General features: G+C 55.1%; 7 protein-coding genes across 7 annotated transcripts; 3 read left to right on the forward strand and 4 right to left on the reverse strand.

The window, feature by feature from the left end:
• Positions 1-876: 876 nt before the first annotated feature.
• Positions 877-1,755, reverse strand: K452DRAFT_225176 (carbohydrate esterase family 1 protein; the record flags this gene model as incomplete). The annotated part of the gene is made up of 1 exon (XM_033536731.1): positions 877-1,755. The coding sequence occupies one exon, from the start codon at positions 1,753-1,755 to the stop codon at positions 877-879; it is 879 nt and encodes a 292-aa protein (XP_033398885.1).
• Positions 1,756-4,043: 2,288 nt separating this feature from the next.
• On the reverse strand, positions 4,044-4,946 carry K452DRAFT_225548 (uncharacterized protein; the record flags this gene model as incomplete). Its single annotated transcript, XM_033536760.1, has 1 exon — positions 4,044-4,946. One exon carries the CDS (start codon positions 4,944-4,946, stop codon positions 4,044-4,046), a length of 903 nt encoding a protein of 300 aa, XP_033398886.1.
• A 2,047-nt stretch (positions 4,947-6,993) lies between these two features.
• Positions 6,994-8,100, forward strand: K452DRAFT_296961 (uncharacterized protein; the record flags this gene model as incomplete). The annotated part of the gene is made up of 2 exons (XM_033541968.1): positions 6,994-7,194; positions 7,243-8,100. 2 exons carry the CDS (start codon positions 6,994-6,996, stop codon positions 8,098-8,100), a joined length of 1,059 nt encoding a protein of 352 aa, XP_033398887.1.
• Positions 8,101-8,164: 64 nt separating this feature from the next.
• Positions 8,165-8,579, reverse strand: K452DRAFT_167254 (uncharacterized protein). The gene has a single exon (XM_033535746.1). It carries the CDS (start codon positions 8,471-8,473, stop codon positions 8,228-8,230), a length of 246 nt encoding a protein of 81 aa, XP_033398888.1. The 5' UTR covers positions 8,474-8,579; the 3' UTR covers positions 8,165-8,227.
• Positions 8,580-9,745: 1,166 nt separating this feature from the next.
• On the forward strand, positions 9,746-11,071 carry K452DRAFT_225206 (uncharacterized protein; the record flags this gene model as incomplete). Its single annotated transcript, XM_033536732.1, has 1 exon — positions 9,746-11,071. One exon carries the CDS (start codon positions 9,746-9,748, stop codon positions 11,069-11,071), a length of 1,326 nt encoding a protein of 441 aa, XP_033398889.1.
• Positions 11,072-11,236: 165 nt separating this feature from the next.
• K452DRAFT_346936 (uncharacterized protein) lies at positions 11,237-13,267 on the reverse strand. The gene is made up of 8 exons (XM_033545487.1): positions 13,214-13,267; positions 13,126-13,159; positions 12,972-13,075; positions 12,841-12,920; positions 12,716-12,792; positions 12,495-12,668; positions 12,355-12,421; positions 11,237-12,293 (listed from the first exon to the last, which is right to left on the reverse strand). Exons 1-8 carry the CDS (start codon positions 13,232-13,234, stop codon positions 11,402-11,404), a joined length of 1,449 nt encoding a protein of 482 aa, XP_033398890.1. The 5' UTR covers positions 13,235-13,267; the 3' UTR covers positions 11,237-11,401.
• A 1,700-nt stretch (positions 13,268-14,967) lies between these two features.
• On the forward strand, positions 14,968-16,640 carry K452DRAFT_350308 (uncharacterized protein; the record flags this gene model as incomplete). The annotated part of the gene is made up of 5 exons (XM_033545646.1): positions 14,968-15,336; positions 15,393-15,525; positions 15,580-16,031; positions 16,087-16,385; positions 16,420-16,640. The coding sequence occupies 5 exons, from the start codon at positions 14,968-14,970 to the stop codon at positions 16,625-16,627; spliced, it is 1,461 nt and encodes a 486-aa protein (XP_033398891.1). The 3' UTR covers positions 16,628-16,640.
• Between the last annotated feature and the right edge of the window lie 4 nt (positions 16,641-16,644).

Raw genomic sequence — 16,644 nt, forward strand, 5'->3', positions numbered from 1 at the left:
TCCCAATTTTCCCCCACTTGGATAGCCTCTCAAATCGGGCTTCTAACCCGTCCAAAGCTTTCCTGCATGCATCAAGTGGCCCATCCGTGTAGTCAAGGACAGAAAGCCGTTCCTTGTTTCCTTGATCGAACTGCGCTTGCAGTTGGACTCCCTCAAGCAGACCGCTGTATGAATTGAGCTTCCCGATCAAAGCTCCAAGCTCTTTTGCCGCTGAGCGATGAGAATGAACGTATTTGCGTGCGACAATACTCAGCTTGTGGATACTCTCGATCAGACCGACACAAGTTGCGACCAATCCGATAATTTCTGCCATTGCTGATGCTGTCATACATTCATCGCTTAATCATGGATCGAGTATTGATGTTATCCAAGAGGTATGAAGAAAAGAGAAGGTCAGTTTGAATGTCAGCTCAGCTGAGGCGGGGAAGCTGACATGGGGAACAAATCCTGCTTATGCTGTGTAACGTGGCTCCCCGCAGCTCCGGGTAGGTTATCAGTAAATCCAAAACCTAATCCCCATAGACTAACCCGTTCTTATCGCTTGAGCCGAACTTCATTCTAAAAAGCAATATAGTTTAATTTACGCTATAATGCTTTATTATTTGGATGAAATGTTTCGCGGGAAAGTTTTCAGTCGAGGGGTGGGCAAAGTATCTAGAAAGCGATAGGCAAATTATCCGGGGCCATAAAATTAGAGAAAGTTTAATTTGACTAGGTCTGGTTTGGGGTACCGTCACAAGCACTTCAGGTTCACTTGACACGCTTCTTCAGGAAAGACCCATTCCCCTTGCATTGTCAAGCGTACGTTTTGATTCTGCTAAATGTCAACATGCAAAGCCAGATTTATTCATCATTAGCTCGCTATGATGCCACTGCTTAAGCCTCCTGAGGGAACTTTTCAAAGAACCTCCACGTCTCCTCCGGCGAAAAACTCTTCTCAACACCAACATCCGTATACTTCGCGGAGTGCGGACCATCAAAAGCAACCCAAGTGACAGGGTAATCGCAGTTCTTGTACTCAGTCCTGATGTGAATCCCGCTGCCAATATCGGGCTCCTCAGGCTCCGCAGCATCGCAGCCATTGTTCTTAACAAACTTATCGCGCAGTTCCCTGCCAAGCTCAGGCGGAAGCACCGTGTCATTCACGCCATGCTGGCCATAGTACGGAATCGGCGTTGTGCCGTTCTCGCACCCACTCAACTCGGCACCGCTCAGCACCGCGACGGCCTTGAAGTCGTCGGCGCGATCGCAAGCGATGGCGCCTGACATGGCGCCGCCGTAGCTGAAGCCCGTGCTGTAGCGGTGCTCTTGGTCGATGCACAGGTCTGCCTCGACGGTCTTGATGATCTTGTCTACCAGCGCGAGGTCCTCGCCCCCTTCGTTCGGCCAGCCCGTCATCCCGTTCGTGTTGAGGCCGTCTGGAGCGATGTAGATGGCGCTGTTATTGGTATCTTGCTCTGGCAGGCCGTACCAGGGTAGGTACTCGCCGATGCCGCCGCGCACTTGGAAGGCAGTTCCGCCCAGGGCATGGAAGGTGAAGATGAGCTTGTAGGCGTGGGAGTTGTCGTAGTTTTCGGGCACATTGAGGTAGTAGTAGCGCGTTTTCTCGTTAATGGTAAGGTTGTAGGCGTTCGGCGACGTCATTGTCGCTTCCTTTCCGCATCCTGGAGACTTCGTCGCCGCCAACGCGGTGGGCAAAGAGGAAAAAGTAAGGGCCGCGAGCGCGGCGGTCGTCGTGCTCGACCAGCGTGTCATGTTGCTTGGATGGAAGAATTGAAGAAACTGCGAAAGTGAGAAGTGCCACTGTTGATCGGACTGCGCTTCATCGGGCTTAAATACATAAGAAGCAACCCTGTATAAAAAGCGAGAGAACCGCTGCCTTCTTCACCATCACCGAGCCAAGAGCCGACGAAACAGGCATTTCCCCGCGCCAGCGAACATAAAACAGGCCCGTCGGGCGACCTGCAATTTCCGCCCGGCAGATCACGGATCTTAAATGCCATTCGGGCATCGCGTTAGCAGATCTCTTGACTCTCCTCATCTGCCGACCCGCAACCCCGCAATCTTCATGCGAGAGCTCGCTAAAACTGTCTTAAAATGCGCTTTTAACAGGGGCTTGCGAAGCTGCCAAGAACATTCGGTGAAGTGAAAACAGTCTCGGTCCCACTTTATATCGAACGAGATTCTTGGGCAGGATTAGCCGTTAGCTCCGGGTAGCGGCCCGGCGGAAAAAGTAAGACGGTTGTTAAGGGTTTGAGGAAGAAGAAAATACTTATATGTATACCCTGCGCTTATTTAGTCAAATATGCCGGGTATCCACTGAAACCAATCTCCATCCCAGTTCTGGATTGGTTTCCGCGACGCAGTGGAAATCAAAATTCCTTCTACTGCGGGGATTGATCACTTGTTACTGCGGAGACTGACTGATGTCTTGTAAAGCAGACAACATTTTTAAAGAAAAACTAATGCTATTTGAGGCGACTTGAGACTTTGGCCAAATCGGTTAGTGATCTTTCTTGCTTATTGTATGCCACGAAAACCCGAGCCGCAGAGAAAAAAGCCAAAAACCACGTGCGCAGTTTTGCGTCTGCTCATAAACACAGACTATGCAATGAGGCATTACGGCAAGTGAAACGGCTCAAAAGTTCTGAACTTCCGAACTTGCCAACGAGTTGTTTAAGTGTGGAGCAAAAGTTGCAGAAAGACGAACTGGAGTTTCAATAGAGAGTTTAAGTCGAGTCGTTATTGGCATGCTTTCGCCGGTGGTACTAAAATATACTACAGTCGCATTCATCGTCTCCGATTCCCCAGCCAGCCCCCCTACTGCTGCTCGAAGTCGTCCATCTCAAAAGCCTCCGGCCACACCGGTAGACCCCTCCAGTCGGCGAAGCCGTCGTAGCCCCGCTCCAAGGCCTCGACGATGCCGTCCGCGGCAGCCACCCACGCCGTGCCGATCGGGCCGCCCACGAACCGCACACCTCGCCCGAAGGCACGCCCAACCTTCTTCACCACACGCCAAACCGGCTTCCACGACAGCGCCTCCGCCCAGTCGCGGACAGCGACCGCCAAGACGTTACTATCTACAAGAAACTTGTCGAAAGCGGCGCGGGGGCTTGGCACCGGCAGGTACAGTAGGGTGCGAGGACCCGCCAGAAGGAACGAGAGGAGGGCGACGGCGATGCGGATGATGTTCAGCATCAGAATGAAAACCAAGCCAGCGGTATGGCGAACGTGGTCGGCAAAGCCGACAAGCCCCGTCTCGTCGAGCGCGTTACGCAGCGCTGGCTCTATACAGAGCCCAAAGAGCACGAGCGCGACGAGTGGCCCAACAAACAATGAAACAAAAAATGGACCATTCCAGATGGTCTCGGACGGGGTCGCGGCGGCAGAGTCGTTACCGCATGAAGCCATCTACACACAGATGTGTTAGCAGTATCTGCATACCCACGACTCGCTCCAACAACCCTATACCACCGTGGCAGCCATAAACGAACATACGATGGCTGTGGTGGTAGGTGGTGGTGGTGGGGGAGGAGACGCGGGGGGCCCTGGTGGTGCCGCTGCCGCTACGCGCGAGAGAGGTGTAGCGTGTCTGCTAACCATGCATTAGCAACTTCTGCATGACTTTGAGTTGCTTCATCTCCATGCGGTGAGGATGATAGCACGACTCGGCATACCAGTCGGCTTGGTTCGAGGAAAGGTGGTTGTTCTGCTATCCATGCGTTAGCAAATGCACCATAACCACGGCTTGATTCGACCCCGTGCAGAGAGAGGACTGTTCCAGCCAGACGTACCAAACGAAATGGAGCAGACAGTGCTGCTGTTGCTGTCGCTCTCGCTGCTGCTGCTGCTGGCGATGGTGCTGGCGCTGGTGCTGATGCTGGCGGCGACGGAACGGTACTGGCACTGATGGCAAAGAGAAAAAGAAGAGAAGAGGAGAAGGCGAGGATTGGGAATCGAGTATAATCCATTCTGGTAAGATGCGCCTTCCTTCATTGCAAAAGATAGCCCTAATATGCTTAGAAAAGACAGCCCTAATACGCTTAGAAAGCCGATAGAGTGTGCCCCTTCCACTCTTCCCAGAGATCAGGATAGCATGTTGCAAACCTCATATCTCCACTAGGGGAACCTGGATCGAATCTCCTAATATGCAGTTTCTTTCCAAAGCCTGATTCATAAACACGTAAGAAATACTTTTTCAACCAGTTCCGCGCATCTGAAAAGGCCACCTCAGGAGAGAAACGATTCGGTAAAGTTGGACAAACACCCTTCTCCCATGCAGCCTGGTAAGCGCGGCCCCGTTCGTTCAACTGGAAGCGCATGCCCTCCATCAAAGACAAAAAGCGTCTGGATGTAATGCTCGGATTATCCGTCTCCTTCGTATCAATCCCCTTCATGTCCATCTCCTTCGTGTATGACTCGTACCCAGAGATAGATTCAAAGTACATGGCCTGGTACTTGGCGATGCGAGCATCGAATCGTGCGCGCATAGCCGAGTCAGGCACCGCTGCTTCAAGCACAAAGTATCTGTCTGTCCAAAGCTTTCGTGCCAACGCTTCGAACCCGTGATGGTGCAATACGCCGTGCCTTGAACCCATGTAGTTGCCCATGCAGGAGGCAAAGACGCGGAACTCGCGTAGTTTTCCGACGAGAATGTTGGAGGAGAGGCCGAGTGCTTGACAAGGACTGTATATGAAGCGCCAAAAGAAGGGCGCAAGGACTTCCCTTTCTTCTGTCGTAGCAGGGCCATACTCGACCGTACGTTGGAGCCGGGCTACGTATTTGTTCAGCTTTACGAAGTGTGTGTGGTCCGTGGTGGATAGTTCGACGGGTACTCCGATCTGGTAGTCGCAGGCAAGTAGGTATACGAGAAGTCTGCGGATCCGTTCTACTTCTTCTTGTGGTGGAGTTGTGCTTTTATATAGCGGGATTAAAGCGGCATCCATTTCTTCTTTCACCTTCGTCATCGGTGGCAATTCCATTGTTTTAGGGCAGTTTCTAGATATCCCCGCTGAATTCTCCGCAAGGTCCTCTTGGCAAGTGGGATTGTCGGGCATGATGAGACTAGTAGCGAAACTTTAGAAGGAAGAAAAATCCCAAATAAAGGGGCTAGACGTTGAATATATAGGTTGTAAGAGATTTAACTATGGCGCGTATCAAGGTCTGCAGGGTAAGACGGATGTTGGTACTGGTTCTATAGCGTCACAGTGGAAACCCGGATCCATAGTTTGACGAACCAATCCCAAAGTCTAGAGAAACGAAACGCGCTCTACAAAGCAGAACTATCTTGTTATTACTGTCTGTACGCTGAGTTGTACGCCGTAGAAGCGAGAGTATGTTAAGTTTCTCTGAAATTAATATTGAAGATACTGAAATCAAGCCTACCGTCTCCTTTTAGACCGTTGTAAGTTCACGAGTTAGAATACATCTTTACTGCTCCCTCCACGTCCCCACCCCCGATCATCCAAATTCGCATCCGCAGCCAACAACACCTTCAACACAGGTTCTTTATCGTCAACCGACACCAACCACTGCCCATTCTTCATGAACATCGAGCACGGCAAACACACCAACCCACCCGCAGCAGTAGCTCTGGACCAATCTCTCGCATCCACGACAGCCCCACCACTCCCAAGCAAAACCCGCACCAACCCCAGCGACAGACTCTCTGTCGCCCAATGCAGCGGCGTCTAGTCCCGCAGTCCGAGGCTGGAGCTATCTTCTTGCACTTTGCCGTTAACCCGACTTCCCCGTCGCCACGCCTTCGCCAAACGGCTCCTCTAGTTGCGGCGCGCTCAGCGGGTAGCTCACTTCGCCTAGCTGGTTCTCGATGATTGCCGTGCGGAGCTGTGCAAGGAGGAGGGAGAGGTGTAGCTTAACATTCCATTCGTGTCGACATGTCGGGCGTCATGGTTATGATGAGGAGTGAAGAATGTCGCACCGCGGTGGTGATGGAAGGGTCCATGTCATCATGAGTTCCAAGACGCGCGCGAGAGCGAACGAAGTCCTCGTCTAGGTACTGGTCGAATATAGCGAGGGTCCCAATGATTCATCCTTGTTTGCGTCTTCGAGTTTGTCAGTCGAGAGAAATGAAGGAAGGCAGCAATGCTCTGCTCAGACGTCAGTTCAGCGCGATTGCGCCGCTTCGGACGTAGGGCTGCGCGGTTGGGGTTTATGGACTGACGGAGCAGGGAGCTGCTGCAGGTGAGGCTGACTTGCGACCGACAAACCCGCACTCAAGTCCATTGCACACGCTCTCTTCTCTCTTCCACAGCGTTTCCCCTCGAAGTCAACGAAGATCTTGATAGCGATGGGCCTGAATCCGCTTCGTCGCAGCCGTCAGTGAAGACTACGTTCCTGCTTCGCTCGTGCGCGACCCGGCTCACTTCCGCCTCCGCCGGCGCAGCATCGTCTTCTCCTACCACGTCCATCTTCGGCTCACAAAGCATCTTCTTCTGCTACTCTCTGTAGAGATGGATGCCACTGCCCTACCAGAGTCCCAAGAGAAATTAGGGTGGTTCCACTCGGTGAACGTGGCCTTTTTGGCTCGGTTGGACCAAGGTTGGACAAAACACGTCATTCAACACTCTCTTCCTAAGATGCGACTACAATTGAGTTTTCTGGTCTTTCGTCTATCGCTGGTATTAGAGGCTTCCAGTACATCTCTTAGAGCTTAAGGACACACACCATCACTTCAGGCCACGGTGGAAGGTTTCGGAGCTTGAGACATACTAGTTTGGTTGCCTTGCTTATGTCCTTGAGACCAGCTGTCCAAAACTCCTGCAACGGAACCTTCGACCACACTGGTCGCTTTCTGCGACATTGCCATTCTCCATCGCAACCTCAAAACGTTTCTGCCTGTTTACGCACGTTCCACAAGTGGGGGCGGGAAGCGACAACAGTGCCTCATCCCACAGCACCGAGGCTGTGCTCCATCGACATAAACACAGAGGTCTCCGGCTTTTATCGGTCCAGGAACAAACATCGGTCAACATGGAAAAGAACGAAGTTTCCCTTGTCGAAACCGTCTCAAAGGACGAGAACCAGCAAAACAAAACCGAAACACTCCCACTCCCCAAGAGCGAGGCCTTTCAAGACGAAACGCTCCTCTCCATCCTCTGCGGCGATGAATGGGGATGGAGCGGATGGATCTACCGCGACATTGTAAAGTTTGAGCCAGATGGCACAGGCATGGTACACTCATGCATCGACTATGTTTTACCTGACGGCTGACGGGCACAGTTCCAAATCCTTGGCGAATTTCAGTGTTACCTCTCTCTCGAATTCGCTTGGAAGGCAGCGGGCAGCACCGACATCATGCAAAAAATCGACCGGCACAGCGACCCGCGGACGGAACCACAAATCATCACCCGCTTCGAGCTGGAGATAACGCTCTCACGCCGCTATCCCCCTTGTTGGGAGTGGTACTTTAACAAACCGTGGTCACGCGGCAACGCCAAATCCTTAACAGACGAAGCTTTCGAGCCGCGCGTTATATCTTTCTGGATTGAACAAGGCCACTTCCCCGCGCCCATTGAAATCGGCCCACCGACCGCACTCAGCTGGCTCTGGCCGGCAAAGCAGACTTTCCGATATGGGGAGTTCGCGCTGCGCCTGCACTTTGAGCCCTCGCTCTACCCGGCCCGGCATCACTGGCGAGATCCCGAGAACGGAGACGGCAACATTCGCAAGTCGTGGGGGTGGCACGAGCTCGTGAGCCGGGAGCTGCCGTTACCCAAGGATCCCCAGAAGCAGTGCTATAGGCTTGAGTTTCCGGATCCCCAGAAACAATGCTACGGGCTTGTGTTTCCGGATTCCAGGCCGTCGTGGTTGCGTGAGCGGTGGGCGGATCTGGTTGATATTGTGAATGGGGAGTATCACATTAAGCAGCGACAATCGGGCTTTCACAGCATTGAGCAGGAGAAGTTTTATCGGCGCTTGGAACGCCAAGTGGAGTGGTTTGAACACCAGGAGGGTGAACGGTCGAAGAGCGAGCTTGAGCAGATACGGAAAGCGCGGGAATGGATTGAGGAGGGGCGGCAGCGTGAGCGAGAGATGATGGAAAAGAATGAGAAAGAAATGACGGATGAGAAGAAGTAAGACGTTTTCTGGACGCGAGATAGCTATAGCCAACTCAACACAAAACCACCATCGAATCATTCACGCACGAATCAACCTAACCTCTAACATAGACATATTCCTCTTCACCAACCCAACTTTCTCAACCTCAACACAAACGACTCCCCCCACGCTCCCGGAACAACCACACTAAGCACCCCCACCCACCCCACGGCCCGGTCTCCGCCGACACCCTCTTACCTAACACGACCCCCCGGCCCGTAAGCCCCGGCGCACCCGGCCCGTCTGGCCGACCTCGCCAGTCTGTCGGATACTGCACCCACGCCCAGGCAGTAAGCGAGAACACGAGCCTGGCGCCCGGGGACCCGAGGTCGGGGTAAGCGCCGAAAGGCATGGCTACCTATGGGTGGTGGTGATGGTGCTGAAAAGATCTGTGTCACTTTGACTGGGCGAGAAGTGGTGGCCGTTGGCTGCGACTCTGCGGGGACGGTGTGCGGTGTCCTTCGAGGGCATGAATAGGTGCCTATTGAGCCGAAGGTGAGACCGTAGCTGCCCTAGTGTTGATGGGAGGTGATGGCATAGGCAGGTAGCACTGAGCAGGATCAATGCCGCCATGGCCGGCCATGCGCATGCGGGGTCCAGTGCGACAGCAGCAGCCCACGACGAATCCTCCAGCGCGCTGCCGCCTGCATCCGGGCCTCAGGCAGTATTGGTGGAGGCAGTGGCAGCGACAGTGGCCTGTTTCTCAGGCGAGGCATCAGCATTTGCCAGCAACGACAAGCGAAGCCGCGAAGAAGAAAGACAAAGAAGAAGCAATATGCACCGAGCACGCAAGCAAAAGCCAAGACAAACATCTGTTGAAGGCACGACGTAGAGAGATAATTGACCAATTAAGCAGCGAGCACTGCTGGCAAAGAGGTAAAGCAGCGAAGCTGACTAAGCGGGCTAAACCACAAGGGGTAAGAGCTAAGCTACACCAGGCAGGAGAGCTCTGCCCGCTGGACAACATCCCCACAATCGATGACAGCCAAGTGAGACCGCTTAACACAACGCGCTGCCAAGTCCGCCACATCTTCCGATGCTGACGGCGCGCGGTATCCCCCTTGCTGGGCGCGCTGACGGCTCGTACGACCCCGTCTCAGTCTTCTGCGCTATGTGTCGAGCTTTGACACCGCAGCCGGCGAATGGCGTCAAGGTCGCTCGCGCGTGCTGTAAGCCGTGGAGCCTGGGGCAAGCTTCTAGATGCCCGGACGGGGCAAGGCGTGGGGGCTGGGGGAGCGCGGTCCGGTCAATCGGATCGCTGCCTGGTGCGTGGTTTACTGTGCACGTAGATGGCTGCGGCACTGCTATTGGTGCGGTCGTTCATTGTCTGGGTTACATGATGCGTGCTTGAGGTTGGTGTGGGATCGTGTAAGAGACGGCGCAGCGCGGTCTAGATGTCTAGGGACACGGCTTCTTGGCTTCGATGTGGGTTGAGACGGCTAGAGGGAGGCCTGATGCGGCTTGCAATACGGATTGCAAGGACACTACAGACTATGGGAGGAAGAGTATTTAAACATGAAGGTAGGTGCTGTTGAGGAGCAGACAACGCTTGCGGGACTCACTGAAGTAACCTACTCGAAAAAACCTTTCCAGAGCTCTTACAATTGTTTGAATAGCGTTAAACATGGCCTCTCTCCCCCGCACCAACGGCCTCGTCCTCTGGAGAGACCTCACGCCGCTCCCGGCCCCTCTGCACGCACCCACCCCCTCCTCCCCAACCATCCTCATCGTCGGCGGCGGCGTCACGGGCCTCACCACCGCGTGGGCCCTCCTCGACAAAGGCTACCGCGTCACCATCGTCGCCAAAGAATGGGCCTCGTACGGGCAAGAGCAGCGCCTAGCCTCGCAGATCGCGGGCGCGCTCTGGGAATACCCGCCCGCCGTGTGCGGGCAGCACACAGACGCCATCTCTTTGCAGCACTCGAAGAAGTGGAGCATGGTGGCGTACCACATCTGGGACGGGCTGGCGGCGTCGACCGAGCTGTCCGAGCTAGCAGGCGTGCGCGTCAAGCCCGCGGACTTCTTCTTCCCGGCGCCCGTCGAGGAGGACGAGAGGCAGCTGGCGAAGATGGCAGAGATCATGGCCAGCGGCATCCGCGGCTTCCGTCGCGACGCAGGCATTATTCGAGAGCGCGGCGTCGCGCCGGACTACGGCGCCGTGGACGCGTACGAGCATCTTGCCCCCGTCATCGACACGGACGCGTGCATGGCCTTCCTGAAAGACCTCGTCGCGGCCAAAGGCGCCCAGCTCATCACGCGCACCCTCCACGGCGACCTACTGGCACAAGAACAAGCGCTGCGCAACGAATACGCCGCCTCCGCCATCATCAACGCGACCGGCCTCGCGGGCACCGAGCTCGCTGCCGACCCGACCTGCTACCCCATCCGCGGCGGCCTGATCCGCGTCATCAACGACGGCACCACCTTTCCCAAACTCGACGCCGCGCTCACCATCTCCGCCGACGTGAATAAGAACGAGATCGTCTTCCTCGTCCCGCGCAACGACGACATTCTGCTTATAGGCGGGATAACGGAGCCGCATGAGGGCGCGCTCGACCTCTCCCTCGCCGCGCCAATCGTGCAGCGCATGCGCGCCCGCTGCGAGGCGTTCCTGCCGGACCTGAAGCACGCGCGGCTCGACCCCGCATACCCGTTTGCGCAGGGCCTGCGGCCGTTCAGGCAGCAGAACGTGCGCGTGGAGCGGGAGTTGCGGGGGCGCGCGGACGGGGTCGGCGCGCCCAGTAGGATCGTCCACAGTTATGGCCAGGGCGGCGCGGGCTGGTCGCTGTCGTTTGGCTGTGCGGGCGACGTGTGCGATTTGGTCGAGGAGGCGCTGATGGATTTGCCGCCGCGGCCGATGGGCATAGAAATTGTGGAGAAGAGGCTGCCCGTCGTGGGGTCGGGGTTGGGGTTGGATGAGGTCGGGTTGGAGCCGAGGGCGAGGTTGTAGGCTGGAGGTGTGGTGTGCGGGTGGCTGGTTTGGCTTTTTTTTTTTTTTGGGAGATGTTTACTGAGGTCCTGGATAGTTTGCTTGCTCGAATGAAAATCCTGCTTGTCTGTTAAGCTCATGTTCATGGAATTTTACAGTGCCCACAGAGTACTTTGTACGTAGCTATTAAAAGCTAAGCCCAATGATCTTGAAATATTTTATGCGATTATAGGAGGTGAACAATTATTAGGGTATAGGTATATTAGGAAGGGATATGTGGCCACACAGAATATACAAGTGTAAAGGGTAAATTATGTACTTCTATCAGCATTCACGATAAACGCAACCACCCTAGGCCCTCTCCGCCTCCTCCACCACAACCTTCCCCACCTTCCTTTCCTCCACATCCCCACCCGCACCACCATCAACCCTGACAACCGCACTCTCAAACCCCCTCGTGCTTACCCCCCTCTCAAACAGCGCATCCAACTCCTCCAACGCACGCCCCTTCATCTCGGGGACAAAGCACCACACCGCCCCCGTAACGAAGACCGTCGTACTGCCATACAAAAACCCGACTCTGGCCCCCAGCCCCGCGTACTCCTCGTCCACGAGATACGGCACCGAAAAGCTGATCGCAAACGCGCACGCAATCGAGATCGAGTTCGCGAGCATGGCGCTCTTCTCGGCGACGCGGCGCGCCGGCGCCTCCGCCATCGTGGTGTAGCTGAGCGGCGCCCAGGTGAGCCCGAAAAACACGCCGAACAGCATGAGGCCGGCGACGAGGGCGTCTTTCTCCGCGCGGGTGGGGGCGGTTACCGTGCCCAGCCCGCCGACGAGGTAGAGCGCGCTTGCTTGCGCGAGGCCGCCGAGGAGCAGCAGCGGGCGGCGGCCCGTGTGGTCGACGAGGAGGGACGCCGACAGCGCCGTGGAGAGCTGCAGCGTCGTGTAGCAGATCCCGAGCGCGAAGGAGTTCGCGTAGCCTTGGTGCTGGTAGAACAGCACGCCGTATTGCGACGTGAAGATCTGGCCTGAGAGCTGCTGGCACAGCATCCCGAGGATGGCGATACCGGTGCGCCGTTTGTTGGGCCCACTGAAGACTTCGCTCCAGGCGCCTTTGCCGTCGTTGGTGCGCGCGTGGAGCATTAGGTTTAGCTCCGCGGCGAGGGTTGAGGGGGCGGTGTTTTTGCGCAGTTTGCGTAGCGCGGTCGAGGCCGCGTCGGTGTCGCCGCGGCTGATGAGCCTGGGAGAGGTCAGTTGTTAGATCTGTTCAGGGAAGTGCTGCAGGCGTGCTCAGCTCTCACCATCGCGGGGATTCGACCAGAAAGGGATAGGCAGCGATAAGGATGGCGGGCATGACGAATTGGATGCCTGGATACATTAGTCAAAGAAAGTTCTGTGTAGGATGGTAGTCAAAGAGTATTTTGCAAGATGGTAGTCGAACCGAGAGGAATCATCCAGCAGGCATCAGTGGCCAGCTGCTTTGTTCCGTTGTTGATCAAATTAGCAATGACTTGCGAGAACATGATCTGGATTTGGATTTGGCCGCCGATGAGCCCTCGCAGCTCCTGGGGCGCTGTTTCGGCGAGGTAGGACGGGATCATCAGCATGCAGATACCTGGTGAAATTAGCAGAAAAAGTGGTAGGGCGGACGAGCACTTTCACCTGTCATGAAGTAGCAGGTTATCCGTCCTACAGTGAATTGCGCCGCCGTCGTTGCTGAAATCTGCAGTATCGTGCCACTTCCAAGTAATCAGTTTTTTGTAATGTAGGTGATATAAAGAACATACATAATGGAGCAAACAGCAACAAACAGCAAGCTCTTCTTCCGTCCGAACCTCTCGGCTAAAGGAGCCGCGACCCAGGTCCCCTGCGCCAAATCGTCAACTTTACGCAGTAAACAAGGGCAAGGGGAATCTACCAGGAGTTTTCCGAGATACGGCGTCGAGTTCATGACCGAAGACAGGTAGGACGGTATGCTACAAGTGCCGTGCGAATCGCATTTCCCGAAGCGTTTCTTGAAAGCTTTGGCGAGTCAACTCCTGTCCATTCCCTCAAGGATTGGAGTCGCTCACGCTCCATGGCCTGCAAGCCACTGAAAACGCCAACCTAGACTTGTCAGGCTTCAAACATGGATGCGCTGCGAGCATGTGTGAGGCGTACATCGTAGCCGAAATTAAACATGGCCGCGCTTGTATATCTGCGACTCAGGACGAGGCAATCAGCATCCAAAAAACCACATTAACAACGCAAAACCACGCAATAGGCACGTACATGGTAACGAAAGCGACAGCAGGCGTGAACAGCGCCATCCGGCGTCTAAACGCCACCAAGGCAGGCCCATCGCGTCCAGTCGTAGACACAGCCATCTCGACAAGCGCCCAAACGACCAAATAAACAGCGAACAAGCAATCAGCAGCAACAAAAACAGTGCAGTCAACAGACACAAGTCATGCACGGATCCGTCGTACCTTTGTAGGTACAAATAAGCTCACCACCTGAACCAGTGCGACCGACACACGCAGCCCGGTTCCTCGTGCTTAGGCGACAGATGCACCGAAGCACGCCGCTCGAACGGGCATGGTGTGTCCGGTTACGCGTGGTGCCGAGCCTGTGCGGGGTGCGTGTCTGTGCTTGCGCGGGGATCTGGACCGTGATCTGCAGTGGGGTTGGCGGCGGGTAATTGCGGTGCTGTGAGGGGTGCGGCTGCGGCTGCGGCTTCGGCAGTGCTGCTGGGTTGCAGTTGGACGTGTACATGTTGTTGTGTTGGTTGCGATTGGTGAATGGTGATATATTTGGCGCCGGGTGTGGCGCCCGTCGTGTGATGCCGGGTCGGTGCTGTGCGTCAGCGGATATTTACGTTGCAACCAGGGGATGTTGAAATGATATACGCAAACAACAAAGGAACTGCCGAGTCTATTAAGACTGTGGTTTTCAAATGGAAAAGCAGGCGTTCTTCGTCTAGATAATGTTGCTTTAACACAAGTTGGTTCCGGATTATATTGCAATATCTTACACTTGCGGGTCTTAAACCTACACGCAATACCTATTCGTTGTATTTACCACTGGTGTTTTCAAGATAAGGAAATTTTAGGAAGAAATATTGCGATAAGACCAGCAAAAGAAGACTTCAAATCGGAAATAGTTAGTGTATTAAAGAGTGAAAGGAACGTTGCATAGTGAATGCGAATATGTACCTCAACCCTTCTCCTCCCACATCTAGGCATCATCGAAAACAAACTGATTCGAGAGGCCCTGCGCAGTAGACAACTCAAAAATCTTAGTAAGAGGAACATCCAAGCCGATGCGCTGGAGGCGCACGGCAGCGATAGAGTCGGCGCCAGCCTCAAAGGAAGAAAGCGAGCAAGGAAATCTATTTTTCTCTAAGCCAAGACAGAACGCCATTGTAATGTCTGCGCCACTGTCGTTCATGCGACTTGATGCCGAGTCGTTCCATGTCGGCTCATAAAAATCATTAGTGAGTGGACAATGCCTCCTTTTCGAGATAGTGCAGGCCTTCCAACATGGCTGTCATAGGGTGCCGGTCAACTGCAAGACCTTCCGGCAGTCTCCTCATCGTCTGAATCCAAAACTGCCGGTCTTCTTTTCCGGACGTCTTTCGAGACCAGATTGGAGCACGAAGATACTCGAATCTCGGTTTGTCGATGACTTGGCCATCGTAAGCACGAGTCACCTCCCTCAGTAAAGCCTAGACAGGAAGCGAGCAGACGACTTTAGAAATTGGCGGGTTTCCTATGGGTTGATAAACTGCATGTCTCCGAGATGACGAAGGGCCAGCCCGTCGTGGCTGACAAACAGCCAAAAAGTTTCCGCAAACGCTCCGGGCACTGTTTATACATTCGGGCGCAAGGAGCGTCTAGCGGGGCACCATTCCCCACACGCTTAGCCATTTCGCCATGGCTATCCGCTTCCCCATTGTTGATCATCGCAAGCCCGCTGTGGCATGGGCTATTGTCGTCACGGCCTGCGTCGCCAATTTCATCGACCTCTTCCAGAGCTCCATGGTGCTGTTCGCACTCAACGACATTCGTCCGGACATGGGCTTCAGCGCTGTCAACCTCAATTGGGTCGTTTTATCCTACACACTGACGTTCGCTACCTTCCTGCTCCCTGCGGACCAGATGGCCGACCGACTGGGCCTGCGCATCACCTTCATTGCTGGCACTCTTACCTTGGCCTGGACCAATGTGCTTTCTGCGTGGGCCCCAAACCAAAAAGGCTTGTTGGCCGGGCGTGCACTTGCGGATGTTGGCGCTGCCGGTGCCGTGAGTTCAGCTTTTCTGTCCATTTTTTGCCGGTTCGCTAAATGTGATTGTTACAGTCTGCCACAGGCATTGCCATCATCAGCCACCTGTTTCCCCCAGGAAAAGCCCAAAATGCCGGACTCGCTGCCTATGTCTCTTGTGCGCCTCTAGGCACCATTCTGGGCGTCATCATTGGCGCTCTCCTCACCGGTACGTCGCTTCACATACCACAGACAGGCACAGCATGTTGACGCAAACTCTCAGCATTCTCGGTGGGATGGCGCGCCAACTTCTGGCTCACCTTCATCCTCGCCATTCTCGTCTCCGTCATCGGGCTCCTTCTCCTACCCGCCTACGAAGTCGACGCAGAGCGCAAAGCGCGAAAAATAGACTACATCGGGCTGTTCGCCTTCATCACAGGCACGGCGCTCTTCATCTACGGGCTCAACGACGCCGAGCGGCTGGGATTGAAAGACCCGGCCATCCTCGTCAACATGATCCTCGGCGCGCTCATGCTCATCTCCTTCCCGTACATTGAGAGAAAAATCTCCGACCCGGTGCTTCCGCCCGCCATCCTCTTGAATCGCCAGGTCATTGTCCCGCTGAGCACGTTCGCCATCACCGGCGGTTGCTGGGTGACGTGGTTTTTCGTCGCAACGCAGGCATCGCTGAACCTGCTACACTACAAAGTGGTTCTTGCGGCATGCTACTTCCTCGTAAGTCGACGCGCGCTCACCACAGCCAAAACCGGACTGATGTCGCACGTCGCAGCCAGCGACGGGAGCAGCCGTGATCGGCGGCGTAGTCGGCAACGCGCTCGTCGACAGAGGCTACCCGAAAATCCCCATCGTCGGGGGCTACACCATCAGCGTCGGCGCGCTGGTACCCTGGGGATTCGTCGCGCCCAAATACGGCATCTGGTTCGTCATCGTCTTTTCCATGCTCTACCTGTTCGCGTCGCCGCCCATCACTGTCGGTGCCCAAAGCATCATCCTGCACAACATCCCCGTCGGCGACCACGGCACCGCCTCCGCGCTCATGTACGTCGCGTACCAGTTTGGCAGCTCGCTGTTCCCTGGCCATCGTCAATGTCGTCATGGGCAGCTTTGACATGAACACTGAGAGCGGGATGAAGGACGCGTATCATAATGCTATGTGGACGCTGCTGGCGTTGACTGCTGCCGGGTATGTTACCTTTGTTGTGTTTTATCTGGGCAATAGGGCGGTTAGTGGGTCCCCTTCTGCGCCGGTGGAGAGGCTGGAGAAGGAGCATAAGAGCCCGGATGGTGGCTCTAATGGCTCTAATGTCTGAACAGCGATATCAGGGAT

This window comes from Aplosporella prunicola (genome assembly GCF_010093885.1).
Source record: "Aplosporella prunicola CBS 121167 unplaced genomic scaffold K452scaffold_9, whole genome shotgun sequence".
Lineage (NCBI taxonomy): Eukaryota > Fungi > Ascomycota > Dothideomycetes > Botryosphaeriales > Aplosporellaceae > Aplosporella > Aplosporella prunicola.